Here is a 27,669-nt window from a genome sequence, read left to right on the forward strand (position 1 = left end):
CATACCCACACGCACACACACACACACACACAGCAGTCATTCACGCACGTTTCAAACACACACCTCTACCAGCTTCCATGCACCTTTGTAGATGTATGTTTTCACTGAAAAGCGCGCGAAAATCTTGCACTAGAGTGAACTCGAGCGAACGCACGTTAACATTTTCACGCAATACTGTTGCGGTCGGAAAACAAACACGGCACGAGCGTCACTTTTTGTGCTGCCGCCATTTTATTTTATGTTTCACAGCTTCACAGCTTTTCATCAGCTCGGTGTTCAGTCCCTCCGGCGGGTGCGTTGCCGTGTGCAAACATAATGCGGGGCAGAAGAGTGTGGCCTGCGAGAGAGAGCACAACACTCGTCCGTGCGGTAAAACCACACACAATTGACAGCTTTGACAAGAGCAAAACACGGCTGCTTTGACGGAAGTGGATGGCGTTTAGTAGAAAAAATGGGAAAAAGAACGCTTCAAGTAGCAGGCTTTGGAAGCACCAAACGGCATCCTACACGTTAGTGGTACGTGACGCTATTTGCTCGATGCTCAACGCATCTCGAGTTTGCACAGTTTGTACGGAGTGTGAGAAAGCGAGACATAGAGTGTGTATGCTTGCCCGCTCGCTCGCTCTTTCGCATATCTACCGCGAGAACACGAAATGTCACTTATTTGTTGCCAAAATGAAAAAAAAAACAAAGCAAAACGCTTTTTTATCAATTGTAACACACGCGTGTATCTAAAATGTTATGAAAACACGTTCCACATCCCGCACACAATGCAATCGATGTGTGTGTATACATCGCTTTTCTCCGGTTGTAATTAACATCCCGCACACTATTATTTCTTACCGGAGAAACAACACACTACAAAACGCGACGCCGAATTGCCGCTTACGTGTGTGCGCACCGCGCGCTGGGCGAATACGCGCACGCGATTTTTCGTACAATCGACGACTACCAGCAAGCAGTGCGCTTTGCTTTTCTAAAATCTTGCATTAAATTACACTCCATTTACAACACCACACGTCACGCGACTCAACGTGACTCGGTAGAGGAAAAAAAAAAAGAACCACACCGGAACGGGATGATGATGCGTGCTGCAGGTACGCCGCCTTGCGTTGTGGCACCGTGTGCGTCAGCGTGTGTGAGCTGCTTCTACCAACACAAAAATGGTGATGGTTTTGCTCGCTGTCAAACGGCGCTAGCAGAAATATCATGCAGCCGAGAGAGAGAGAGAGAGAGAGAGGGAGAAAGAGCGCGCACGCATCGCAGAGTGAAAGAGAGAGAGATTATTCATGAAAGTAGCAGCACACACACGCGCACGCAGCTGTGCACACACTGTGGAAAAATCAACTTTAAAAGCACTACACAAGGATATAATCTCCACCACCAGTGCAAGTACAAAGGACCCGATGGCGCGGGGGGGGGGGTGAAAAGAGGAGAGAAAACCGACGTGAAGCAACCACCACACCCTTCTTTACATGGCTTGCTTGGGTGCTGCTTGCACACTGCCAGCCGTGCTTTCCGTGTGTTCGTTCGGTGGTTGCTACCGCGCAGCAGTAGAGGTGACCGACGTAGAGAGCGTGTGGTGGTGTTTTATTTTCAACATCACGCACTTTATCAAAAAAGGCCTGCCGCGCTCGCACACGCACGTCCGCGATATGGTTCCCGCCAGAAAAAAGCCCAGCAACTGTGGCGAACGATTTTCGGACAGAACGAACGTTCCCGTTTCGTGACGCGTTTATTCTCGCGTGACGCAGCAATTATTAATGCTTGCCTGTATCCGCCATTTTTTTTTGTCGCTCCCATTCGCTTCAACAAATTCGAGAGAGTTCTGGCCAATGTTTTTTTCCTACAGCCCAGCACACGGAGACTTCTGTGTCAAATATTTATAGCGTTTCACAATTTCGATACATTTCGTCAGTGCAATGCGAGCACACACAAACACACGCGTCACGCACAAGAAAACAGTACGGTTCGAGGTTAGGAAAAATAAAAACGCCAACACTTCGACCGTGTTGGCCAGGGTGCATACTGTGAAGGGAGAGCGAGCGGGCGCGCGCGCACACACATCGTCACACGGCATCACACACAACGCCAAAAAGGTGAAGAATAGTATGGTGGCGATGTGTGTGGATGCGAACGAGTGAAAGGGTGGGTAAAGGTGCGGGAAGGGAGGAGGACACTGTAGAAGGAAGGCAGTGTAGAGAAGAGACACAACACAGCGTACACCACACACAACACACAACCTGATCAGACAGAAGCACTACGAATACTAGGAAGCGCTCGGGCTTTCCTATGTGTCGGAGGCCTTGCTTTCTAAATTAAGAAGCGCACACAAACACACACACACACACACACACACACGCGCCGTCATCTATCGCGCTTACACACACAAGTAGATGGGCTATGTGGAACCGTTTTGTGTATGCATTGTGTAGGTAGGGGATGTGTGTGAGTGAATTGATTAACCTTTTGTCGAATGAGCCGTACCCAACGAGCAGATTCCCAAATAACAAAAAGCGTAACTCAAGTGTGTGAGATCTGTTTGTATGAGTGTGAGTTCCTTTTTTTTTGAAGCTGTGGCTCTCATTGCTAATTTAGTGGGCTAAGTGAGTGTTTTATTTGAAAAATATGTAAAAAAGGCTAAAGTCTGAATAGATATCCTCCCCACTCACGGACACTCATTTTTGCAACTGAGTTACCCAAAACGGTATATTTTTCAGACTTTTTAGTGTAAGTATTCATTTATATATTATTTATTCATTATTTTTAATTGTTATAAACATTTATTAAAACGATTTCTTACATTTTAGCTTAACTTTTACCTAAATTTGAGGTAACTCAGTTGCAAAAATGAGTGTCCGTGAGTGGGGGGCATCTATTCAGACTTTAGCCAAATTTAGGTAAAAGTTAAGCAAAACTGTGAGAAATCTTTGTAACAATTATTTATAATAATTAAAAATAATAAATTAATAATCAATAAATAAATAATTACAGTAAAAAGTCAGAAAAATATACCCTTTTGTTTAACTCAGTTGCAAAAATGAGTGTCCGTAAGTGGGGGGGAGGGGGGGGGGGGGGTGGTTATCTATTCAGACTTTAGCCGCATTTTATGCTTGGTTTTCGTGTGAAATCTCTAAATAATCCATTTGTTATTATTGGCTGTAAGCCGTTTGCAACAATCGAGGGCTCACGGCCTGCCATTTCTGACTTTCCGTGACTTTTTTTTTCCTGGTGAAATTGGAAAATTGATCCTGCGTACGGGGAGGCGGTCCGGATGGGATATGAACCCCAACCCTGTCGTGTGGAAATCGACACCACAATCGTCTCATTTCTGTGTTCATTCTGTGCACATCCCAAAACAAAACGATCGTCAGGTACTTCGCCATTTTCTTATCAAGATACTTGACTTACCTTTCTGTTTTTCTTCTTTCCATTTAATTTTGATCAGACCCTACGCTAATCTTCCTAATTGGATTGTCATGTCCTTGCCATTTTCTAATCTCCATCATATATGTAGCTTTGATACATCCATCGGGATGATATACCTACAAAAAACATGTCACCTTTTCTTGTACACCAGCAACTCAGAACATGAGGACATTAATTTTGGATTCGACACTTCATCGTGATAAAGCCATCTGGTGCCTCGCGCGCTACAGTCATCAAATTTACCAGCAAAGCTTCAAAAAAAAACAAAAACTTGTTCTACCAGGGAATCGTGTTGTCCGTACGACCAGCAAACTTTTGGACCCTGGTATTGCCTACCGTATTGCTGATTTTTCCCGTTTCTTTTTGCACCACCGTTAAAGTGATTCGGACGATCGTTACATATTAATTAAAGCGCCTTCGGTGAAAATGTCTTCCTTCGTTTTTTTTTTTTGTGTTGCTGCTTCGTGCACTAAATCATGCATTTTTAATCAAGCTCACCAGTATCGCGGACCAGTTTTGGGAGAAGTTAACTGCTGTCCACCAGGGCCACGCATACTGGCGGCATGCATACAGGCGTACGCACGCACTCTCGGGGGCATCCCAGAGGTGTGTTCCCTCTTGAAGGTTAGCACACACCACACAAACCCCAGGAGACCCTTTACGTGGGCGCACACGGTGAGGTCCTCGAAAGTTGTGTGATTCATTTTTCGTCCACTTCCCACATTCACTTACCCTGCGTACGAATCGCGCACTGGGCAAGTCGCTTGAACCGAGAAAGAACAATCCCAGGCTTCTCCAAAAGTTCTCCCCGGGGTCGGTTTATCGGTTGTTCGAGCAGTGGAGATATAATTTAAAATCTGCCAAAAAATGGCACCACCTCTGCGGCGAAGCAAAACCACCAAAGGGAATGCCAGAAACCGGGCCCTGATTTAAAAGCTGCAGGCACGACGGAGCGGCGCAGAAGATGAGCGGGAACCATAAAAGGGAAACCTGTCTTTGGTTTTATTTACTGCGATCCTTTTTGGCAAACGGACCCGGCTGTCTCGCGGGTCATTTTCCACGCGTATCAGTTTGGTGCGCACGCTGTTCAGGTAACGCGTCCAGGGAGGTGATCACCAAGGGGATACCATTGGGGCGATCGGATCGCGCAGGGTGACGATCGTTGAATCTCTCCTCGGTAACCATTTCCTGCCAGTAAGTAGCTGGACTGTTGGTGTTTTTAATTAGAGTCAATTACCTGCAAAATGGTCACTGAGACCACTGCGTCTCGTGAAGTAAACTGGGGAGGCTGACCGGAGGGACCACTGCAATATGTATAATTGCAGTGTTTACCGAAACAATTGACAAATCGTTACTGGCTATTTGTTTCTGGTGGATGTTTTTGGCGCATGATGGGACCTCCCGTGGGTTGAAGGGGTTTTGCACTCTTTGTCCATCCTTGCTGGCAGACGTCATGTCGAGCACCTCCGCAAACTTCAGACGAAGATGAGACGATGTGAAAAACAGGGTCAAGAATCGGTCTTTCCTGGGCCTTGTTGTAGTTGCTTCTCGATCTGTAGGGTGAGGAATCCATGTGATTTGTGGTCCAATAAGGTAACTTTTGCTCTGTTCCGAAACGAATTCAGATTATCATCGTCTCACCTGCAGGTTAATTCAATTGTCAATCATGTAGCTGCTAAGCTCTATCTTTTTATTTTAAGATACAACTGATTAACTTCTACAAGACCCCCAAGAAAAAATGAACTCCCAAAAATGCAAACTTCTCTGTAGAGAATGCTTCATCGTCTTAAGAATTCCCGGAACTCCATTCTTAAAGCCATCTTTCATTCTCGATCGTTTCTCCACCGGCGTCCTTTTTTTTTCTCTTGCTGGATGTGTCGCGTTCAAAAACAAGGTACAGCCTTCAGGCAGCTTTTGCAGCCCAGTTGCATTCTTGGCCGGGCCTTCAGAAAGGGACGCGCGGTTTTAATGTCAATTTGTCATAATCATGCTAATCGGTTGCTAATTTATGTCCGCATCCGCGCCACAATGCCTTCGCCCCGGTAAGGGCTGGTTGGTGACGGTATCACCTATCTCCAAACGCTTCAAAATATGTATCTTCTTCCTCCAAACAATGCTCCAATGGCGGATTCCAGGATTCTGGGGTGTCATCGGCCGAAAATAAAGAGCTAAAGGCAACAACGACGACGAGACAAACGACGAGAACCAGCACTACACGGTAAAGTATGAAATTTACCAACAACGATACGATACACGGAGATGATATACAAAATTAAGTGCCTTTTGATTTCTCTTTATGGGCCTGCTTTTGCTGGCCGTCTCCGTGCGCGAAGCTGCAGTCGATTCCCAGGACCAGGTTGTTAAACAAATGCTTTTCAAACAATCTTTTCTACCCATTCCGTACCATTAGAAGAAATTGATTGTTTGAGTATTTTGCTGGTCGGCACCGAACTCTCGGCCCTTGCAAACCGAATTTCTTTCCCGGAATAAATAATAATCCCATTTTTCTTTTCGTGCACCATAAATAACGTCACGAATGCCCGCCCGAAGGCGTTTTCCCGTTGATTGGTGAGTAAATTGATTCCGATCGGACCATTTACGGATGTTTAGAACATTTTCCAGGAAAGCGACATAAAAAACGGCCTGTTTGAATCGCACCCAAAACAAAACAATAAGAATTGACAGTTTCGTAGAAATAGACAAAGCTACGTTTATAACGCACGGTGCAGTAGTTCACATGGGGCGGCACGGTTGTCTACCGTTCCTAGAGCAAACAAACAAAAGCACTGCATTTTCTTGCGAACGGAACTCAGAACAGACACCCGTCCGTACCGTCGCCGTGCGATACGGCGCGCAGATACGTTCCGATAGGCAAAAAGGAAAGGAAAAAAAGTTGCTGCGGCTGCAAAAATTTCGTGTTGATTTTGTTGCCCCCCTCAATATTTGGTGCAGTATTTTGTCCTCCGTTTTCGGCCCTCGTGTTGGTAAGCGATGGATGTACGCACGGTTCTCGATGGCTATCTGCGTAAGTATATTGAGGTGGTGAAAAGCTTTCGGTTTTTGGCTTTCTGATGTAAAGTGTTCGCATCGTTGCTCGCAATCGCTGGTCTTTCTACTCCACAGGGAAAGCCGTCCATCCGAATAATCATGATTTGGACGTGTCAGCAATCGATCAGTTCTGCTTGACGCTGAAAAAAGACCCATCGAAGATGTCCATGGCCCGGGAGCTGCTCGTCAGCCGGATACAATCACCCAACACGAAGGAATCACTGCTTGCGCTAGAGGTGTGATAAGAAGCTGCCGTTCATGCAATATGTGTTTACCCCGCATTTTACATGCGTGCCCCCCGTGTTCTTCTCCTTCTCCGCACAGGCACTGGAGGAGTGTATGGAATCGTTGGGTCGTGAGTTTCGGTCGGAGATTAACAAGTTCCGGTTTCTGAACGAACTGATCAAGATGGTTTCGAAGAAGTACAACGGTGACCAAACGCCGCGTGAAGTTTCCGACCGCGTAAGTGGTCTACGATAAGCAAATGCCCACCTGCTTCCTAATTGATAACACATTCATTTGCATTTTTTGTTTCTGGCCGGACAGATACTAAACATTCTGCTCACCTGGACGAACAAGTACGATCCGTGCGATTGTGATAAAATACAGGAAGCGTACAATCTGCTTGCCACCCAGGGCATCCAGCATCGTTCGCAGCAGAACGTAATCATCCGCGGGCCACCTGTACGGCATCCGGACGATCGCGGACCGGTGCTGGACAAGGAGCAGCAAAAGTTGAAGCAGCTCATCAGCAGCGGCAAGCCGGAAAACTTTGAGAAAGCGAACCTGCTGATACAGAACCTGTATCGGGACGAGGAGCGGCGCACGCAGATGAAAAGCCGCCGGTTGTCGGAGTTGCAGAAGGTGGCCGAAAACACGAAGCTGCTGAACGAGATGCTCGACCAGTATCGGGCCGGTGAAACGTCGGACGATGAGTTGGCGATACTGAGCGAAATTTACGAATCGTGTGAAAGTGCCCATCCGACGATTGTCCGGTTGGCGGAGGAAACGCAGCACAGCGAGGAAATGCTCGGTAAGTGTAAAGCGGGGGCAGGGCGGGATGCAGTATTTGCTTTACCCTTCATGCATCACATATTCGTATTCGGCACAGCTAATATAATTGTAAAAAGGAAACGTATTTAGTTCAGTTAATTTCGCTCCGTTTCTAATTGTGTGTCTCTCTCTCTCTCTCTGTCTACTTTCTCTATTTTATCATCCCATCGGTCCAATTCCCATCTCACCCTCATCATCACCAACATCGCGTCCTCCACAACGAATCACTAATTAAACCTTCCACCAACCTACGTTCCCACTCATCTTCACACAAACAGTTCAGTCACTTGAGAGCGGATGCAAGAATGTAGGCAAATTCTGGAGTTTAGCTAGTGAATTTGGTTAGTAAATTACCATTTACGATTGTTTTTTTCTCGTTGCTGCTGTAAAGATGCATAAATTAGTTCGTGGCGCTTTTGGAAAAAAACTGTCTTCTTTTAATTATTCTAAAATTTCCCCAAAACTTCGATTAATTTTCAACGACTTGTGCTACATTTTCAACATAGGAATTTTTTTTTCCAAAGCGCCTCGAAATAAATAAAAGAGTTACTGTAGGCCAATAATTAATTTGTTCTAATTTGAGCTCATGTTATAATTTCATTTGATGCTATTTTCTCTACTTTAACTGCTTATAATTGTACGCTTCTTTTACTTCTACCTATACTGTTGAAGAATTCTAGCCGGAAATCAGTTAACAAAAAACCTAATCGATGTTCCATCACTTCTTTTGCAGAAAAAATATTCGAAGTCAACGATGCGCTTACACTAGCGCTGGACAAATATCGCGTAAAAGTGCTGCACCAGCAACCGGCAGAACGGGCAACCCTGTCTCAGCGTGGAGCTGTCGCCGGCGACGAATCCACGACACTTCCCGCCATGCGCTACACACCGAACATCACCGGACCGGATCCACTGGAGACGCTGTTCGATGTGTCCAGCGATGGGCAGGGACAGAGTGGGGACAAAGAGACGACTACCTCGCAACGCTCGAACTATGACGATCTGAGCGACATATTCTCATCGACCGGTAGCAACGGAACGGCCAGCCACGGTATACTGTTGCCGGAAACCGTTGCGCAAAGTACACCTTCAGCGCCCACGTTCGGTCTGAACGGGTTAAAAGCGAATGACACCAAATCCAAAGATAATCTAATGGAATTGAATTCCATCCTAAGCAGCATTAAGAATAGTGCGAGCAGCGTTGCTTCACCGCTAGCTTCGGCGGGTAGTAGTGTAGCGAAGACCGCTTCACCCACACGCGTAGCATCCCATAATGGTTCTAGTAGCGGTGCTGGCACGTCAAGCAAATCCATTCCTGAACTAGATTCCATTATAAGCGGTATGAAGGCGACCCTACTTTCCGGACCGTCGGTAGCGTCCGAAGAGGTGGTAGGCGAATCTGTTTCAACACCAAAGCCCGAACCGATCGGGGCCGGATCGGAAGAGGATGAACCAATGCTAGCGGCGCACCCGGCTACAGCATCTCAACCATCCCGCCCGAACGCGGAGGAAGTGCCGCCAGCGCCGGTCGAAAGTGTCGCCAAGCCGGAATTGAAAGCGCTCGCAGACATTGTGATCGATCTGGATAGCATCCAGCCGAGCCGGGAACCGTCGCGTACCGTGCTGGACGATAAGGAAGGCCTTCAAATTACGCTTAACTTTGCCGCCGACCATCCACGGCCCGACGTGACGGTGATTGTGATTTCCACCATCAATCAGGGCCGTACCACCATTCCCAGCTTTCAGTTCGATGCGAGCGTTCGGAAGCCGTGCAAGCTGCGGCTGCTGCCACCATCCGCCACCAGTCTACCCGGTACGAAACCGTTCCGGCCACCGGCCGACGGTATAACGCAGGTGCTGCTGTTGGCCAATCCGACCGGCGAGCCAGTGGATTTGACCTGCATCCTAACGTACCGGGTCGGGGATGATCCGGACCCGATAAAGGAATCGATCGTAATGCAGGCGGTACCGTCGGTAAGGGAATAATGATGTGGTGGATGCGTGGTAGCGCGCAAGCAAAAACGGAACCCTGTGATTGAGATTATGAATCAGGACGGTGCAGCCGTAGCCAAGGACGAGCAGCTTACGCAAAAACGCCTGGCAGCACCGGCAGCTTACTGGCGGGGGCAGATGATGCGAACGATCGAGTGGAGTGGACGAAGTCAATAGTAGGCGAATATAATAAGTATAATAATAAAACAAAAGCATATACACATGATGCCAGTTAAACGGATACGCATAAAACGGTTTTATGGGTTTCTTTTATGTGTAAAAAAATTAAATGCAATTAAGAGACCGAGGCATGGAAGTGAAAGGATTATTTTGGGAGTAAACCCCTTGGAGCATACAAAATCGTAAAATTGCCTCGCGTTGATTTAGTGCTGAGTGTCAGCTTAAGGGCGTGAAGGTAATTTTAACGACAGCCCTTTTAACAGCTCGTTAGCTTCTTCGGGGACGTGCTTTCGGCTATACAATTGAAACTTAATATTAATGTTGATTTTTGTGTAAAAAATCTTTTAAGCTTAAAGGACTTCAATTTGAAGGTTTTTTGATCAGTGCTTCCCGCCGAAGAGATCTATTTTATCTTGAAGAAGATGACACAAGAGTAGTTTCACTCTGACTTTCTTTTCGTTGATTTTGGACCACTTTTAACAGAATAGCTCCTTCTTCTTCTCTTCTTTCTGGGCCTAACGACCTCCTAGGTCAAGCCTGTCCTGAGACTTATTGAATAGTCAGCCCCTACTATGGGGTAGCGGTCTAGATGGGATTTGAATCCCGGTCCTGCCATGTGAAGACCGGCACCGCTGTCTACAGAATAGCATGTAAGTGACAAGTCATAAGCGGTCCGGTCATACTATAGCCCGGAAAATCTTCCCCACTCAAAAAGCGACGGGCTGGCAACGACCTTCAGCTGGAACTGCAAAGATCATGTATACTCATATGCGCCACTGAGAAATGGACTTTGTCCATAACTGACTCTAGAGTATATGCGATGATCTCACTACTGTGCAGTGAATTTCTAAGGGCTGGACATGTCATCAGAATGACACCGGACAACTCGGCTTGTAAAATCTTTTTAGTGATTCCACACAGAACAGAAGAGCCATGGTAGACCACGCCTGCAAAGAGATTCTAGTGCCTCAACACAAAGTAATTAGAACGAAAAGAACTGTGTAAAAATGTCCCGGAACAAAAAAACAACAAACTTTTAGACCAACCTAATAGAATGCATGCGACGTTACGCTAGGACCAGATGCGCACGCGACCGTTGCATAGCAACGGTTGGCCCGAGTAGCACGCTTTATAAGGAAGATTCAAATTCAAACAGTGAACCTAATTACTTAAACTATTCTAACTAGAGGTTTGCTACTGCGAGGGGCATACTGCTAGCAGCTACTGCACCTGTCACTGCTACCCCATTACGCAGCTTCCAGTGTGTCAATTTAAGGTCTTAAGAAACGCTTTTTAAAATTCAACCCCTGACAGCGCAAATGAGCGCAACCCGATTGACAGCCCGCGAGCAGCATAGGCGGTGTGTGATAACCGATGGACATAGCAAAAAAAGAAAAACACACACACAAGAAACACCTTGCATACCAATTAGCCGCCTCGTGTGAAGATGTCTGTCTGTCCAACATGTCACCTGATTGCTGGCCGGGCCGAAGACGCCAAAAGGGCAGCAGCAAATCATGTCAGCGCAAAGCCGTTGCTATGGCGCATTTCCCCGTGTGCTGCGCTGCACACGACTTGTATGCTGACCACTTCACTTTCCTTTACGCCATGGTTAATTGAGATTTCAACAGTGTGTTTCGTTCACCACCCCCCCCCTCTCCCCCCCCGTTTCGTTCCAAAACCCTTTTCGGTTGCCTAAACCCTTATGTTAAGGGGCTTTGTTTGTATGGTTGGGGGGTTTGTTTTTGTTTTATACAGCTTCCGTTTGGTGACAATGTGGCATGGGGAGATGGGTTTCAACAATCGTCTCTTCTCGATACTTTCTTTGTGGTGTTCTGTTTGCACATCGTGCCCAGGGGGTGTCCGGAGACTGCGAGCGATTGTAAAGCTGCGTAAGCGAAAATGATTGGAGATGGAGGTTCCCTCTCAGCAGCTAGGGGAGACTTTAAACTGTAAGTTGATTACTTTATTAACTGTCTCCGGGAAGAATAGGTCGGTGGCTGTTTATCGTAAAGGAAGAAGGTTATTCTCTGGACATTATTGACTCTGTAACGCTAGCTCATGTACCAAACCAGATCTAAAACAATTAAATGTTTAACGATCAGTTTTCAGGCAAATAGAATTGTTCTGCCTGCCATTTCTGGTTTGCTAAGACCACGGGCGAACGGTCCGAATGGGATTCGATCCCCGATCCTGCCGTATGAAGACCCGTGATGCTCTGTAGTCTAAATTGATCATGATGATCATGGATGATCATAGTCTCTTTGCTTGCATAACCTTTGGGAAAGAAAGATTAACTGCGCCAAACGTTTTTTTGTTGTTGTTACAAAGTGTCGTCTGAGTCCTCACTCGATCCGTCGGACATCTTTATTGAACCTCAACCACAGTACGAAACAAGCAAGGCACTTAAACACACAGAGTTTATCGTCTTAATCCAAATTACCCAGAGCATTTTTAATACGTTTCTCTCCCTACCAGCCTTGTTCCAGTTTTCCAGCAAAAACATCCGTAAACTTGTAAAATAATCTACATGCCTCAGCGTGGATCAATAATTTAATTTCCACCTCGTGGGCCTCTTTTTTCGTTCTCTTTCATCCACCAGCAATGGGCTCTCTAATGTTGCACCTTAGTTTGCTAGAAAATTGGATCCTCTTAAAGGTTAGCAAACCAGCAAGCAAACCCATACACGCGCTAGGCAGGAATGGGGAGGAACTTTTATCACTCAATCGTTCGATGGTCGGTGCGCCATAAATATGTTCATCGCATCTCCGACACACCGACCGATCAACAACGCGCTCGTCCCGGCGTTAATCCCTTCTGGAGAAATCATCCGAGACGATCACCGTGCTGGATCTTTGGTACGGCGCGCGTTCTACAAGTACAGCACTGTTTTAACAACCAATTAACTGTTTTACGGTCGCACATAACTTGCCCCAAATGGATGGATGGCGCACAGGACAGGAGATGAGAGCAGGGTGGTTTCTGCTTTGTTTTTTTTTTTTACGAAGCCATCAAATCATAATCGAAAGCCCACGTACATCAGCACATCGGTCGCGTCCATCGTCATTATGGGTGCGGGAATGGTGCATCGGCTTCGACAATAGCATGGCCGGCGTGTTGTGTCTTTCTGGAGCAAAAGCTGCATCTCAATGAAGCGTTTAAGATGAATGGCGCCTGACGGGAGGTGATCGTAATGTGATTGGTAAGTTCTCAGGAATTTCCGCTCTAGAAAAGTCTTAAAATGATGTACGATAAGTAATTTATATATGAGAAAAAAATGAATAAAGGTCAGAAAATATTTGATAAAATTACAGTTTAACTTCAAGAGAGAGGATATTTGTTTATATACACATTAAGACTCCAGAATGAATCTATAGGACACACCGGGACTATTCAAGCTATTCAGCCTTTCTTTGGGGCTATTTCGATTGCATCTTTTGCTTATGGAAGATTCGCTATCAAATCCTATCCGAACTTGTCTCCTCGTACACAGAACTGACTGTCGAGGAACTGGAACATAGTCACGGAGGCTAGGAATCTGCTGCTCAGATACCTAAATCCCTACGTAAGCCATAATATCTCAATTACGCACATGTTTCTTTACAGCATTTATTATAAAACTTCGGTGAATACATATAAAAAATAAAGAAAGTAGCTAGGTATAGAATCAAATTACTTTGAACGCCACATTGTCTGTTTGTAGAACAACAACGTAAGATCTTCTTCTTCTTCTTCCGTGGCACTACAACCTCGAGAGGTCTCGGCCTGCCATTTCTGGCTTTCTGTGACTTAATTTTTACCCGTAGTAAAGTAGTCAGCCTTACGTACGGGGAGGCGGTCTGGATGGGATTTGAACCCCGGCCCTGCCGTGTGAAGACCAGCGCCGTTGTCGCCTCGGCCACCGGACCGCCCCGTACGTAAGATCCCCCGACAACGTAAGATCACGAACCCTTTATGTGGGTGATCTGGGCATCGATCTCCAAAAGGTGTTTTAAACTCTTCGGAAGACTTAATTCAATTATCTTGACCAGTTATTCATAGTTCAACCGTGAAGAAAGGTTGAAGAAACGATCAAGTAAACTTCATAGAATATCCTAATTTTTGTAATAATTTAGTTCCAAATTTTAGTAAGTTATTTAAATTATTAAATATACTTCTTTTACTTCTAACGTCTATTAACCAACTTTTTTCTTGGTAGCATTTTTAAATTAAATACTAAATTTTTAAGTTCCGTTTTTTCTTGAACAGCTGCCCACTCATTTCGTTCCTATCTACCATGCAACATGAGTATGTTGCGCTCCCTTCGATGCGATGTCACACGAGCACCCCCCCTCCCGTCCGTCACATCGAACCTGTCGCTAGCATCCACCCCATGCGGACATGCGTCGTGGCGATGGAACGACGGTCTGAGGGCTAAACCATTTCTTCGACGCGTTCAAACCGTTAACGGCTGTCCTGTTGAGCGGATCGTTTGGTGTTCGCGTCGTGGATACTCGCGCTTCGTTGAGAATTGTTTCGTGAAAAAAAACTTGAAATTCATAAAAAACGATTAAACTAAAAAAAGAGAATTAATAGCCTTTTCATGATAACGAATGACAGGCTTTTTTTTGAAAGTGTGGTTTTAAAAACTTGTATTCCCGCTGTGGTGCTTCAGTGTGCAAAAGAAGCATAAAATTCGTAATCATAATCCTGTGCCAGCCAGCAGCAGCAGCAGCAGAAGCAGCCATTGGCCCTCCCGCCGGGGCATAACTCGTAAACCAGCAAGCCAATAATGCAATCAAGCGATTGATTTAATTGAAAAGATAATAAATTTTGCCGATTTCGTAAGGTGCTTTTTGCTTGGTGAAGAAGCAGCCCAATCGGGCAGATTCGTTAGAGGTGGCTCTCGGTGCAATCGGGAACGGGAATCAAATTCCAGGCATTTCACTGGATGCTCGATCCCGGCGATCTTCAACCGCGGCAGGAAAAAAAAAAAAACGATAAAAAGTGCATAACGAGGTGTGAAGTGTGTGCAACGCATTGCGGTGTGTGATTTTATAGGCCGCAGGGGCGTAAAATTAACCCGCACGGTGATCATTTTATTGGTGAGCATTCGAATCGAATTAATGGCTGCTGCTCCCGCTCTCATATGAGAGTCGAGTGATAGAATAAATATTGACTAGCGTGTAATTTTGATCGATCGAAAGAGTTCAATTTATGGTGGAAAACGTGTGACTAGCTGGGACGTTCACGACTGGAAGTGATTTGTCGTTTTTTAACCACCCTAAGAACCTAAATCTAACATCCTGGATAAAACGACACCTCACCGTGATAATCAACCGTGGATGTGTGTCAAACGTTGCAAATCGGCAGCGGATAATTAAAACAATCAGCCGAACCACGGATTGTGTTGCGCGTGGTTCAATGGTTCTGCATATTTATATGTTAAATCCTTCCTTCGCTTTTGCCATCGGGCCGGTGTTAGGCCGCTGAAAATTCCAAGAAGTGGCATTCCGTGCGTTCCCGCGTGTGTTTGAGCGGTTCGGTATCGAGTTACAGTTTACAACAGTGCCGTTTTGCGTGACAAGTGGATCTTTAAGTGTTTCGGTACGGTGTGTAAGTGATCGGCTGTTAGCAAACGATCGCGTTTGAGTGTTTTTTTTTGTTAAGGTGAGTTTAAGTAATATATTAGGTATCAGTTTACGTGTTACTAATCAAAAAGCAAGTATGATGATCAATGTTACTTTCTGCTGCAAGTGTGTCAAGAACGTTTGAATTGTCTTAGTGAGATGCATGCATGCAGCCCATGAATAAACAAACACTTTGTGGTTATTATCAAATTAAACTATTATTAAATAGATAAGAAAAATATGAGACTTATAACAGTATAAAATATAAGCAATTTTAAATAGTTTTCAAAGCCCAGAATGTCCGACAGGGTAGTTGAGACTACCAATTTTTTATCTAGTTTTGCAGCTGCAGTTGCAGAAACAATCAGGGGAGAATATTGAACTATTCCTTAATTCGACAGATGTTTTTATTATTCATTTTTAGTGGTTGTATAAGGATGTGCGGGTCTTCACACGACACGATCGGGGTTCAAATCCCATCTGGGCCGTTACCCCATAGTGGATGCTGACTATTCAACTATGTGGTATCAATAAGTCTAGTAAGCCAGAAATGGCAGGCATTACCTTAAGAGGCCGTTGGGCCAAAAGAGAAGAAGAACAAGAAGAGCAATTTATTAATTTAAAAAATGTGTCAGCTAAATGTAATGCAAAAAAATCTGTTTGTTTAACGAAAGATTTAAAAATCTCGCCTGATAGCTATTAAGAGGCGAATGAGATCTAAAAGACTTATAGTCTCTAAAAAAACGAAAAACAAATCCCCTGATTGCTTCTACTTCATTTTTCTGCAAATTGTTGGTAATTTTTCAAAGCTTTCATTCTCACCTATGCTTCCAGATTGATTGGCAACGCTTTTATAGCATTTTATATATTTTTGAATGGCAATTTTAGATATCTACTGTTGACGCAGCTAAGCAGTGTTGAGTTGTTGGATAATATGTTTTAAATAAACTAATTTTTAAACAGCTTTTCTAATGTGTCCAACAAATTTAGTGTGATGCTCGCTCGCTCATTGGCTTAAAAGCGTTTCAAACGTCGTAAACTCCAAGTCCATCCGTCCAAGTGGTAAAAACGGAGTGTCACCTTTTTATCACACGGTCGCACTGGTGTCTAATCCAGTCCTGTCTTTTAACGAATGGTAAGAATATTTGTTGGAGACAGTCTTGAGTTGAGGCTATAGAGCCAGGATGAATTTGTATGAAAATTCTGATGGAAGAAAATTCATACCACGAAAGATCTTCTGTGTCAAGTACAAAATAAAGATCCTCGGAAGCCTGTCTTGCATGGCAACTGTAGTGCCAGGAAGAAGTAATATAAAAATTATTTTGGAAAATCAATATCAGGGACACGATCTTGCACACGGTCGACCAGATTATTGACGACTCGGATTGTGTACCAGATAATCCAGTCCGATCTATTAACGAATGGTAAGAATATTTGTTGGAGAATGTTTTTTCTTGAGTTGAGGCTATAGAGCCAGGATGAATTTGCATAGAAATTCTGATGGAAGAGAATTCATTTCACGGAAGATCATCTGTATTAAGTACAGAATAAATGTTTCCAGAATTCTGATTGAAAATCAATATCACGAAGGATCATCTTCTAGATCAACCTTTACAAGAGAATATTAAAGAAAGAAGCTAGCTGAGAGTACATATGTAAGAAAACTCACACGTATTAATTTGAAATTGACCAAGAGAAAACTTATAAATGATTAAATAACATTAAACATACATAAAGCCGTAATGATTGAACACAGCTATGGCAACATTCAATAAAATCAAGCATTCATCCCATAACATTGTATAATTACTTCCATTTCTCAAAAAAAAAACTACTTCTCCACCTCCTACAGGACCCCAGTCGGCCGATGTCTTTCAATTAGTGCCAACCGCCTAATGGACCGCTGCTCGTTCGTTTGTCGGCTGGCTCACGCGGTTCAATATTTTAATCACTAACGCATATTAACGCCCTTCATAATCTGTGAGTGATGTCCTGCGGTGCTAGCTTAATGACAAATAATATTTTCCAAAGATATTAGCGCAACGAAACGAGCGGGCGGGATTTTCCAAACTTTTCTAAAGCCCACGCGGCAACCCGACTCGCAAGTCTCGCATGTGGAGGCAGATGAAGAAGGAAGTCGCTTTTGCCGCTTTTCCTTTAGCTAAACTCCCTCCCATACAAATTACCTACAGAGAAGAATGTGTTTAAAAAGCTTGACCACAGCTTGAATTGATCGAACACTAGGGTCCTACCTCCCCTAGTGGGTACGGGATGGCAAAACCCGCTTTGCATCCATTAATTGCATCCATCAATCGGTGATCGCGATCGCGAGAAAGCATTAAAATGTTTCTACCCCCGTCCGAACCACGAACGTTTCTTCTTCTTCTTCTCGGCGGGCCGAAATCCAAGCCACGCGAATGCAATTAAATGCATAACACCTACGCAGTGATTCGCTGCGGCGTATCTGTTTGCTCAATCCGCCAAATTAATAGAGTCATAATTGGCACAGACGATTAATGGCGCCCGGTACGTCGAGTAACGCGAGAAGCTGTCCACGGTTGTGGGTCAATGCGTGACGGACGCACAGTGCTACCGCCGGTTTACGAGTTTCCCTGTGAACGCTTGCAGCGTGGAAGGCGTATGACCTACGACGATCAGCAACGGCCCGTATGTATGTAGACACACCTCCCTACGGGGTTTGTGTTGATCGCATCTTGAGTGCGCCTTGCATTATGCCAATCACTCAATCAAACGTAAGCCCTGCAAACTCGTACGGCCAGAGGCGCCGGATTGGTCGAGCAGGCCGGTTAGAACTTATCAGTTTGTTTTCATCATCGCGTACGCAGTAGTAGCTGGGCAGGATGGGAACGTGACACTGCAGTCGTCGACAAATGACTAACAGGCAAATTAGATACTAATTGCAGTGCCTGGGTACAGAACGCGACAAAACAAGTTGCGCAAATAAGTGTTTTGCGTTTTTATGCAAGCGAGTTGCGATTTGGGGAGGATTTCATTTTATCGACTAAAGCTTGATGTTGGGATTTCTCAATATTTTCTATACCGAAAATGTTCCGATAAAGATTCCCGTACGGTGCCTTCTGATTCACCGTCGACATCGTCGTGTGGAGGAAGCAATTCCGAAATCTAAAATGAAAATAATAGAAGATTAATCAGCGAGTCATACTTTCCTGTGCATCACCTTAGGCTGACTCATTCGGACTGATATCTTTCCAATATGCAAATAAGATTAAGCTTCTTTCCATCGATTGCGATCGGATGATTTTTGTGCTATTTTTACATCTTACTCCTGTTGTCGCTGCAAAAATACGTAATCGGGTAGTAATACCCGCTCACGATTAATACTTTCTCATCATGGCCGCGTACCCGGTAACATGCAGGCAACTCTACACCGATCAGATGTTGCGAATGGCTTGTAATTGTAAACACAAGCTAGCCCCACAGGGGAACCGTAAGTGTACAGGTGTTCGGGCAAGTGTGCGACTGTGCGACGGAGCGCAAGGTCGCACGAGACTTCACTAGAACGATGGCGTCACAGCAAGTATCACGCTATATTAACGCCGTACACCGGTGAGGGTGCAAAAGCTCTCGGTAATCGGTTTATTATTCACAGTCACACCGATGCATCATCGCGAAGCTAAACAAACACCGATCGTACGATGTTTCCGGAGTACAGAAGCGGAATAGCTACCTTAAGCGTGACTCACAAGAAAGCCCAGAAATACACACTGTGGGTGTGTGCTTACTGAGCGCAAAAAGATCAGGTGATGGTCAGTATTCGATCATTCATATTTTTTCCGTGTATTTCGCCCCCCCCGGTAGGTAGATGCTCACGCTTCTAAATTCGGTTAGCAATCTTGCAGACAGCCGTTACGCTGTCTGCACCCCGTCGTAGGTGCGCTGGTGTGCGTCTCGCCGAACCGATCAAACCGGCCAGATCGTTTTTAACGTTCGTCTCAAACGAGCAAGAGCGAGAAATGAGGAAAACACTGAACCGATCTCGTCATCAAACCCGATCGGGTTGCGCGTTTTGGTGCGCCTGATCGGGAAAGTGGTGGCCACCGATCATCGATGCGAAAACGAAAGATACGCTATTTGTATAAAGTATCGTCCGAGACTTCTGTCTGCATCTTTACCGGCTAGGCCACGAGTTTCGCACGCGCTCTCTCTCTCTCTCTCTCTCTCTCTCTCTGTGCATTGGAGAATTGGAGCTGACGTAGCTCCACGTCACCGACTGGTTTCGTGTGAGTTGGCGAAATGAGATATATAGCGCCACGGTAGGTCAAGTACGCAACTCGTGGCCGGTGAATGGTACAACGTCATGAATCGTACGATTTTAACACACACCGTTCGCCAGTATCACGCGATCGTGTTTCATCGTCTCAAGTCCACGAACTGTTGGACGGAGTTCCAACGTGCCGGAGCGTGAGAACCCGAGGTGCCCGGTCGGGGAGGCCTGGGCCTGGAGGTGCAAACAAACAGTCAAGGTGTGCGCAATCATGCCAGTACTAAAGCGGCGTGTGTACGGACCAAGAAATTAGGCCCTTAGGTTGCCTGCCGTTGATAAACGGTCCCCTGTGGCCTGACATAAGAAATTGTATCCCCCTTCGGGAAGGAAGTTTCTCAATGAGTCTTGCAAATTGAATCGAAACGAGGGGTTGGCCCCGACCAGGTGGGCCGCTTCCGTAGGGGAATACTGATGGCCACCGATACTAGTACTGGAAACAAGCCATTAAAAAGACTTCATCGTGTTGAAGCAGCGGTGATAAGATAAGCTTGTCTTCCGATGTACTGGTATCATGAGCCGCTTCTGCAGAACCGTGTAAGGGGGGTGGGGGGAGGGGAGCGGCCACGTAATAGGACATGCGCAGTTTTTTTTCCCTAACTCTTATCTGCGTACACTCTACACGAGTACAGAAAGTACGCATTAAAGCCGATTCGGCGTCACGCAGCTCAATTGTAAATGGTGCAATGTTAGGCTTAAGCGGCATCATCCAGTTTTTGGTGGAGTCCACCCTTTCCTACAGGGTGGGTACGATTTTGCGAGAAGCTTTAGAACGTTTGATAATGACAGTGCAGTTTGGTGGGATTAATTATAGCCACCGAAGATACTACTGTTGATGTCATGCACGGTCTAATTAACGATGTGATTTTTTTGTTTTTGGTAGATCACTTCTAAAATACGTAGAACATCCGATCGATGTTAATGAGCGTTCGGGAATCGGGTGTGTTAATTACACACAAACCTAAAAGTGAAGAAAAACGATTCATTAGTGATTGGGTAATGCGAATTTTCTTTACTAAACTTACTTGCTGCACCGACAATCTACGCAAACTGTTAAGTTTTTGACGTAAATTCTCGATCGTTTCTCCATCAAGCTTCCTAAAGCGCGATAGCCACACCAAACTAAAGATGGCCGGACTCGTTCTCGTTCACCACCCTGAGAGGCCACCCTGTTTTGGCCACCACACACCAAACACAGACTACCTACGTCATCGTTTCGCTCTAACGGGTGAAACACCTGAGCCGTGCCCCGTGCCTTGAGACTGCGATCCGTCAAGAGTAGCAGCCGCCGCCTCGCCGGTAGCTCCGGCTTTTGTGCGCATGTAGTAGTGCAGGCTTAAGAAACGACCGTTGGCAAAATTGCACGTTCGTATAAACCAACGTGTCTCGAACCGTTGGCGCATTATTCGGCTGTCTGCCGCCAGTCTGTGCGCACACGCCATCGCGGGAGCGTCGATGAAAACGTTTCACTGTTTTTCACAACTGTTTAGCAATTTCGAGAGCGTTCCACTTCACCAGGTTTGGAAGGTTTGGGATATCCGATATTGGTAAATATTGCAGTGCAAACGGATTCGATTTCGGGTGACGCTGATCGCTTGATTGGGTTGAACGTGTTGTTGTACGTGCGTGTGTGGTGGCTTTATTTTGATACAACCCCTCAGCCGCGCAGCTATTCCACCTGCAGGATATCAGTTTCGGTGTGTGTTAAGCATAGCATTCTTCAGTGCAAAAGCTACAACAAGTAAGTGAGCTGCAGTGCTTAAAGGAAGTTTGAAAGCCCCGTTACAGTGAGTGATAATCGTCTGGTGCGATCGGAGAGCGTCCACCTGTGTCCGAGTTCTTCCCGGGCGAGTACGCGAAAAAGCTAATTTTACGCCCAATTAGCGTTTGTGTGTTTTTCTGGTCTAGTAGAGTGATCGACCGGAGGTGGCGTACTGTGTTCCTACAACTTGTTGGATTTGCTCTACATTTCTGTGTTGTAAATGTTGAAAGGTGCAATTTGTGGAGTAGATTGTGTCGTTGAGATGGTTAACCTGAAATGCAAAAGAAAAGAACAATGGATTAATGGACTTTCTTCAATCTACTTTAAGAACGTAACGCGTGTTATAATCCTTGAGTTACTAAAGCCTTTTCTTGTCGTATTGTGCTCTCTTCTTCAGATCCGCACACGCCCCGGTTGCCCAGTGTACAGCAGTGGTGTCCTTGTGCAAGTTTTCGTCTACTGCAGCGCGTAACCATGGCAAACATGGCAAAAGTGAAAGTTCACAACAAGCAGGCGCATCTTGCCCAGCTAGAATCGGTCCTAGCTGTCATCAGGTGGTGTGTGACCGTGCTAGCGTTACTGCTGCTGACAGCAGCCGGGTCCGTTCAGCTGGAAGCAAACAGCATTGTGCCCGGTGTAAACACTCATCACCATCCACATCACACTCGACACCATCTGCATCGGGAGGTGACGAAACAGGAGTTCGATAGCATCGGCGATGGTGGTGGAGGTGGTGGTGGTGGTGGTGATGCTGATGCTGCTCACCAGAAGTTCATGAATGGCGGCAATTATATTCTCATCGATTACCTGAACGATGGCGAACGGGAGCGGCGCATCAGTTGGAACGGTATCATCGGAAAGGAGACCAGTCTAGCCGATAATAGGTAAGTTATCGTATATCGATTGCCCAAAATTCTAACGTCCAGTTCGTGTTCGTCGTTGAAGGCCAAAACATATGGAGCTGTGAAAAAAAACGGATTTGAAACGGCTTCAGGATGTGCATCCTTAAGTTCATTCCTTTCCCTACACCGTTCTGCGTGTGTCCGGAAGTTGGACTTGTACGGAAGAACATTGCGCCACACAGAGAGTTTAGCACTTAAACTGTCAACCCCCATGATGGACGATTTTCAAGTGTCATTTTCGTCGATTATTACCCCGGAGATGGAGCGTTTAATTGATGTCATCATCACCGGTCACCGTATGCACTGCCGATGGTCAGCGTACGAGGATAAAGAAGGCCCACCGGAACGCAATTTGGAGCAAAGTTTGTTCGAAGCCGGTACACGGCTTCCCTCTAGCCCTTCTTACATTGTCTCATCAGCAACGACAGGAGAGTGGTGGGGGTGTAATTGTTGACCAAACCCGGACGTTCCGGTTGTTAGTCCACCTACTCGAGAAATGAAATGTCCTTCAGTTTAAACTGGCAGCAAGATTTCGATCCCGCTGGCAGAGATTTTACCGTAGGAGGCTTTTTAGGAAATTAGCAAATCTTGCCTAATTGACCGGACCCGAACCTAAGGCACTAGGACCGATAGGATTGAGCTGTGATGGAGGAGAAGGAGGATGTTAGCTCCACTCGGAATAGGTGCAAATTGGTCTCGGTAGCAACTGTACTGAGGCGTGCTCTGTACTGCCTTTATATTTTATGCAGTTTTCTCTCCTGCAACTTCAAATTGGTGGCCAAACTTCGCTTCCCCCTTTACGACGACGGTGGGTAAATAGAGCGTCCATCGATCGTCGTACCATCGGCGTCGTGCATACATTTTGTATGATAATCGGCTATGTATGGTGACCGGGCCGGAATTGTGAAAAGTTCGAGTATTTTTTTTTTTTGCGCCACCAAAACTCGATTGCGCTTGGACGGAAACTCGATTCAGGCTGAAATTCGAACCGGCGTGGCGTGATTTTGCGCGTTCCGTTCTATGGTGGTTCACATACCGCGAAACAGGTTAAGCTGATAAGCGGACCGATCGGATGTAGTTTTTCGATCGGTTCCGCGGTGGCGTGATGTTTGCTGCAAACGAATGTTAAGAATAAAAGCAACATTTATTGAGCGAAGATTTTCGATTCAATTCGACTTGCCTGCCTGGTTGCCGGTTTTACTGCGAGCGCTGACTTAGGCAGTTTACCTTGACCGTTGCGAATAAATGGAAGATGAGAATGTTGGAGCTGTAATGGAAAGGAGAGGCAAATTTAGTGGTGAATAGAAAGAGGATGGAAAAGAAGTGTTCTAGAATTTGGTTTGGTACGGATTGATTACATACAGCTAAAAGAGATCACTACAAAGAATCAAATTGCGCCTGGGCATTGGCATGTGCTGCTGATGATCCGAGCGGACGACATAGTGTAATGGGTAACGTATGGGTTTAGTAGCATGCACGTCCAAGGATAGAATCTCATTCTGCATCGCTGCCTCAGCATTAGAAAATTTTCAGTTGAACAAGGGTGTGTCTCTCTATCAGGACAATTTATCACAAGAGAGAGATATTACACTAGCCTGTCAAATTGATTGTGGTGGCGCCCTCTATACTAGTAGTGCCACGGCCGCCGCCACACCTAATTGCCGGGTGCACATCGGTATAATTCGCCAAAAATACAATAGTACTACACACACACACACACACATGGCGGGATTGCTTCGAGTGGACGCGAATCTCTCGTTTAAATTTGGAACTATTTTTAAAACGCCACCGACACGGTGAAAATAGATCATACGATCGTTCGCGCCAACGACGACGACGATCTACGACGCTGCTGCTGTAGTAAGTCGTAGTCGGGTATATTGTGCCAGTCTCACGCCACACCGACCCTTAAGAGACCGATTGCATAATTGAAACGACGCGTGAACGGGTGGCTAACCGTGGGGCAGCGGCGGCGGCGGGGGTAAGGTCAAGCGAAAATTTGCAATGTATCACAAGACGAGTTATTACAAAATGTACGACCGAAGACAATGTGAGCGGACACGCAAAGCTGGCAAAGAAAGAAATGTGCAAGTTTGTTGGCGTCGTGCTAGGAGGATTTTTCCCCTTGCGAGCTCTCTGCACGGTGCGTCGTGTGCGTGGTCGTTGAAGCGATTTGTTTACAAACGATTTTTTTCGGCTTGTGTCGTCTTAAAAATTCCCATAATGTGTTCGGAGAAATATCGCCTTCTGTTAGGGTAGAAGTGAAACCGGATGATTGCCGGGAGAGCAAAAGAAAAAAAGGAGGAAAACTCCCAAAGAAATCCTGCAGTACTGGCGCTAAAAATATCGAGCGCGAGAACAGCGTTAGTGGCCAATGTAAATGTCATGCCTAATGATCACGCCGGTTTGTTCGAATTTCTCGATCGTGGCGTGATCTTCGTCCAAATGTGGTGCGAATTTCGGGCAAGAAGAAGAAGAATGAGAAGACTCGCTCTATACCCGCTTGATTGACATTGCATCGCCATTTGATGCCTAATAAACTCAATTTAGACATATTGTCTCCGGTGCTAGCGATAGCAACAGCAGAGCCGTTAGTCGCATTCGCCCTGCTCCATTTATCGATTCGCTTATTTCTCCAATTGGAGGAAACATCTCACGCAATCGAAAGCTGCTCGTCATAGGAGTCCCGACCCGCCTTTATTGGCGGTAATCGAATGTTGTTCCCACTAGTCCAGATACGCGGTCCAGGAATTTCTAGCCGAGCCGAGTTCCACTTCTCCTAGCCACTCCTGAGCATGGCTTACGGACTCCCCCGGGCAGGAGTGGCTTAAGTAATGGGAAAGTGCGATTGACTTAAATCGCATTCACCCCAGACCTTGACATTCGAACACGCGGGCTGATGTTACCGCACTCGACGAGAATCAAGTGGACCCAGCTAAGCTCGTATAGGTTGATTCGGGTGGGAAAAAACTGGCGACAAGTTTTATTGAACTTAACCGATAAATAAAATCCACTCCGATAAACTGACCCATTTGATTGGCCCCCCCGGGTCTGACCCTTTTCTTAAACAGCTCAATTAGTAACGGGTCGAGGAGGACCGGCGGTATAGGAGTCGCCCAAATAGGGGCCCGTTGAAAGAGAAAAGTCATTAGAAGCAAGGAAGAGAGACAACAGCTGTCATATGAACTGCGTGATGCGTTCTGGGTTATTAGCATACCTCCACACACCTTGTGGAGGCAGGCGCAAGCAAGTGGAACAACACACTTGACCCGCTCCAATGCCATCACGCTCGTTGACTTCCCGAGACAAACAAGGGTAGCGTTGTGGGCATTGTTTGCTCGGAAACAACTTCCAACAGCTTCACCAACAGGTTCAAGAGTTAAACAAATCTTTATCATCACATGCTTCTCGGAGGTGGCGGACGCTGCATCTGCACCTTCCATAATCATGCAGCAGGGAGTGTGCTACCCCTCGCGTTTGCCTACCATCGCTTTGATCCTTTTTTTTTGGGAATACATTTTCCATGCGGAAACCGATCCAGATGACGCCGAGGACGACGGCCTACGTGGATGATGATGATGATGAGGTTGCTGGATGGTGGCTATTGTGTGCCTCAGTGATTCTTCAGCGCAAAAAGGGGACAATTAATGTCACCACGACACGCCGACAGCGTTCGTGCAAGCTGTACTCTACAACCCGAACGAAGGGGCACAGGATAATGAAAACATTAAAAGCAATTTTCCTTCTAGCCCACTTTTTGCTGCTCTCCCACCTCGTGAGGACTTTTAGCGAAATGAACAGCGTCCTTAATGTACGCGCGAAAGCTATCATGCTGGAGTTTATGCAGGTCTCGGGGAGGGGTTGCTACGCGTGTGTCGCTTTTTCATTACCCTGCCCAGCACTTCCCACGATGCAACACCGAGCGAATTTGTGTCTTTTGTTTGCAATTTGATATGGCATCCTTGCTCTGTGCCGACAAAGTCCCCTCTGTGGAAAACTGCAGACCAGAGGATGGATGTACAAGATTAGGCAGATTTACACTTAATTTAATTCGCAATAATAATAATTGTCGCCTGGGAATTGTCACCACCATCGCTTGAAGGTCTCGTGTTCGGATTAGCGTCGGCTGGCGCATCCACGTGGGTGCTCCGGATTGTTGGACTGCCAAAAGGGGCAGAAGCCGCTACCCATAAAGGTACCGGTGTCAGTAGCAACGATAAAGTTGTTTCATCTGTGCAAACACATGCTCGTGCGGGTAGAACCACCTAGAACGAAATGATAAAACATTAGGCAGCAAAAGGAAAAGGCGGGTTTTTATGCTAGTTGTGCGATCCTAGTACGTGAGCTAGGAATCGCCGCAGAGGAAGCAGACAGCAGACGTCCGCTTCCGAACAGCACGGCGGAAGCTCTGTGGTAGTTCGCCGTATCGTATATCCCGTACGCCAGAGACACACCACACCGTATCCGTTGAAAGCTAAGTCACGTCACGATCGTACGATCGTACGATACTTTTCCGTACCACCGCGTTGGCAGAAAGGAAAAACGAGAGAGAAAAATTGTGCAAAAAAAAATAAAGAAGAATACACCCTGAAGAAACGAAAACTTCTTCGAGGTCTTTCTTTTGCGGCTCTTCGCTGCTCCACTGCCAGAGGGGGGAGGCCGCTCCCACGGCTGTCTAGCAGTGTTAGCCGACCGTTGGAATGTACCTTCTGCTCGGTAGGCAAAAAAGAAATACCGCTTGAATGAAAGCACGGCGCATTTCGGAATGGCGGCGGGATACGCCGCTGCTGCTGGCTGCCAAATTCGTACGCCTAATTATAGTACGCGCCGGCTCAATACGAGATGCGAGAGAGGTTGTGGCTCAGGTTTTGTGGACTGCAAAAGCAGGGAAAGAAGTATAGAGAAGCAAAAGTCATTCGATGTGGATAGTTTTTTGATGTGTGCAAAATACAGCAATGAGTACTTACCGGTTCGCGTCAAACGCGTGGATGGCGCTACGGTTCGGGGGAAAGTCCACACAAACGTCCACATCAGGATCGTGGGTTTGCAGACAGTTTTTGTGGCGGTTGGGACGCGTCGCGCTTCGAACGTCCGGAAGGTATTGTACTTGGACGAGGTCTGCTTCTCACGCCTCGGTTCACTGCCACGTTGGATCTTATTTAAACATGTAACACGGGGGGGAAGAAAGCATGTTGTTCCCGTACTAAACCATGTGTGTGTATGTGTGCTGTGTTGCAAAGAACTTCCCGCGAGGACACGATATTTGGAGAATGTGGAGAACGGCAACATATTGCATGGGAGCAACCGGGGTTTTTTTTTCGGAAATTTATGTTCACACCCGGTCCGTTCTCGTAACGAGAACGAAACAAGCAACGGAGCACCAGCGGATCA

The 27,669-nt window shown here is 46.1% G+C and overlaps 3 protein-coding genes across 24 annotated transcripts in view; 2 read left to right on the top strand and 1 right to left on the bottom strand.

Annotated features, from left to right (window-relative positions):
* LOC118505783 (zinc finger protein 189) overlaps positions 1-2,286 on the bottom strand; it is a 35,272-nt gene extending 32,986 nt beyond the window's left edge. For 11 of the 15 annotated variants that reach the window (XM_036042093.1, XM_036042092.1, XM_036042091.1 and 8 more), the window contains exon 1: positions 844-996. The gene's annotated coding sequence lies outside the window, so the exon portion shown is untranslated. Of the gene's footprint in view, positions 1-63; positions 462-843; positions 997-1,069; positions 1,196-2,243 lie in introns of those variants that run through there. The other 4 variants (XM_036042081.1, XM_036042080.1, XM_036042079.1 and 1 more) reach the window with 4 other exon arrangements.
* A 3,959-nt stretch (positions 2,287-6,245) lies between these two features.
* Positions 6,246-9,774, top strand: LOC118508063 (ADP-ribosylation factor-binding protein GGA1). Of its 2 annotated transcripts, XM_036047518.1 has the most exons (6): positions 6,249-6,454; positions 6,553-6,713; positions 6,802-6,939; positions 7,024-7,510; positions 7,809-7,871; positions 8,264-9,774. In XM_036047518.1, the coding sequence occupies exons 1-6, from the start codon at positions 6,421-6,423 to the stop codon at positions 9,514-9,516; spliced, it is 2,136 nt and encodes a 711-aa protein (XP_035903411.1). In that variant the 5' UTR covers positions 6,249-6,420; the 3' UTR covers positions 9,517-9,774. The 2 variants fall into 2 exon arrangements, with proteins under 2 accessions (XP_035903412.1, XP_035903411.1); XM_036047519.1 differs by lacking the exon at positions 7,809-7,871 and having other exon boundaries at positions 6,246-6,454.
* A 4,365-nt stretch (positions 9,775-14,139) lies between these two features.
* The window catches only part of LOC118506298, a 29,716-nt gene continuing 16,186 nt past the window's right edge, over positions 14,140-27,669 (top strand). For 2 of the 7 annotated variants that reach the window (XM_036043244.1, XM_036043242.1), the window contains exons 1-2: positions 21,021-21,355; positions 21,774-22,260. In XM_036043244.1, coding sequence (XP_035899137.1) covers positions 21,851-22,260 — 410 coding nt within the window. In that variant the 5' untranslated portion in view covers positions 21,021-21,355; positions 21,774-21,850. Of the gene's footprint in view, positions 15,352-21,002; positions 21,356-21,378; positions 21,402-21,773; positions 22,261-27,669 lie in introns of those variants that run through there. The other 5 variants (XM_036043243.1, XM_036043240.1, XM_036043241.1 and 2 more) reach the window with 5 other exon arrangements.

The sequence above is a fragment of the Anopheles stephensi genome, chromosome 2, assembly GCF_013141755.1.
Source record: "Anopheles stephensi strain Indian chromosome 2, UCI_ANSTEP_V1.0, whole genome shotgun sequence".
NCBI classification, from domain to species: Eukaryota; Metazoa; Arthropoda; class Insecta; order Diptera; family Culicidae; genus Anopheles; species Anopheles stephensi.

Coding starts and splice junctions, on each gene's coding strand:
- LOC118508063 (XM_036047518.1), top strand. CDS start 6,421: ATGGATGTACGCACGGTTCTCGATGGCTATCTGC. Junction 6,455..6,552: donor GGTTCTCGATGGCTATCTGC/GTAAGTATATTG, acceptor TCTACTCCACAG/GGAAAGCCGTCCATCCGAAT. Junction 7,872..8,263: donor GAGTTTAGCTAGTGAATTTG/GTTAGTAAATTA, acceptor CTTCTTTTGCAG/AAAAAATATTCGAAGTCAAC.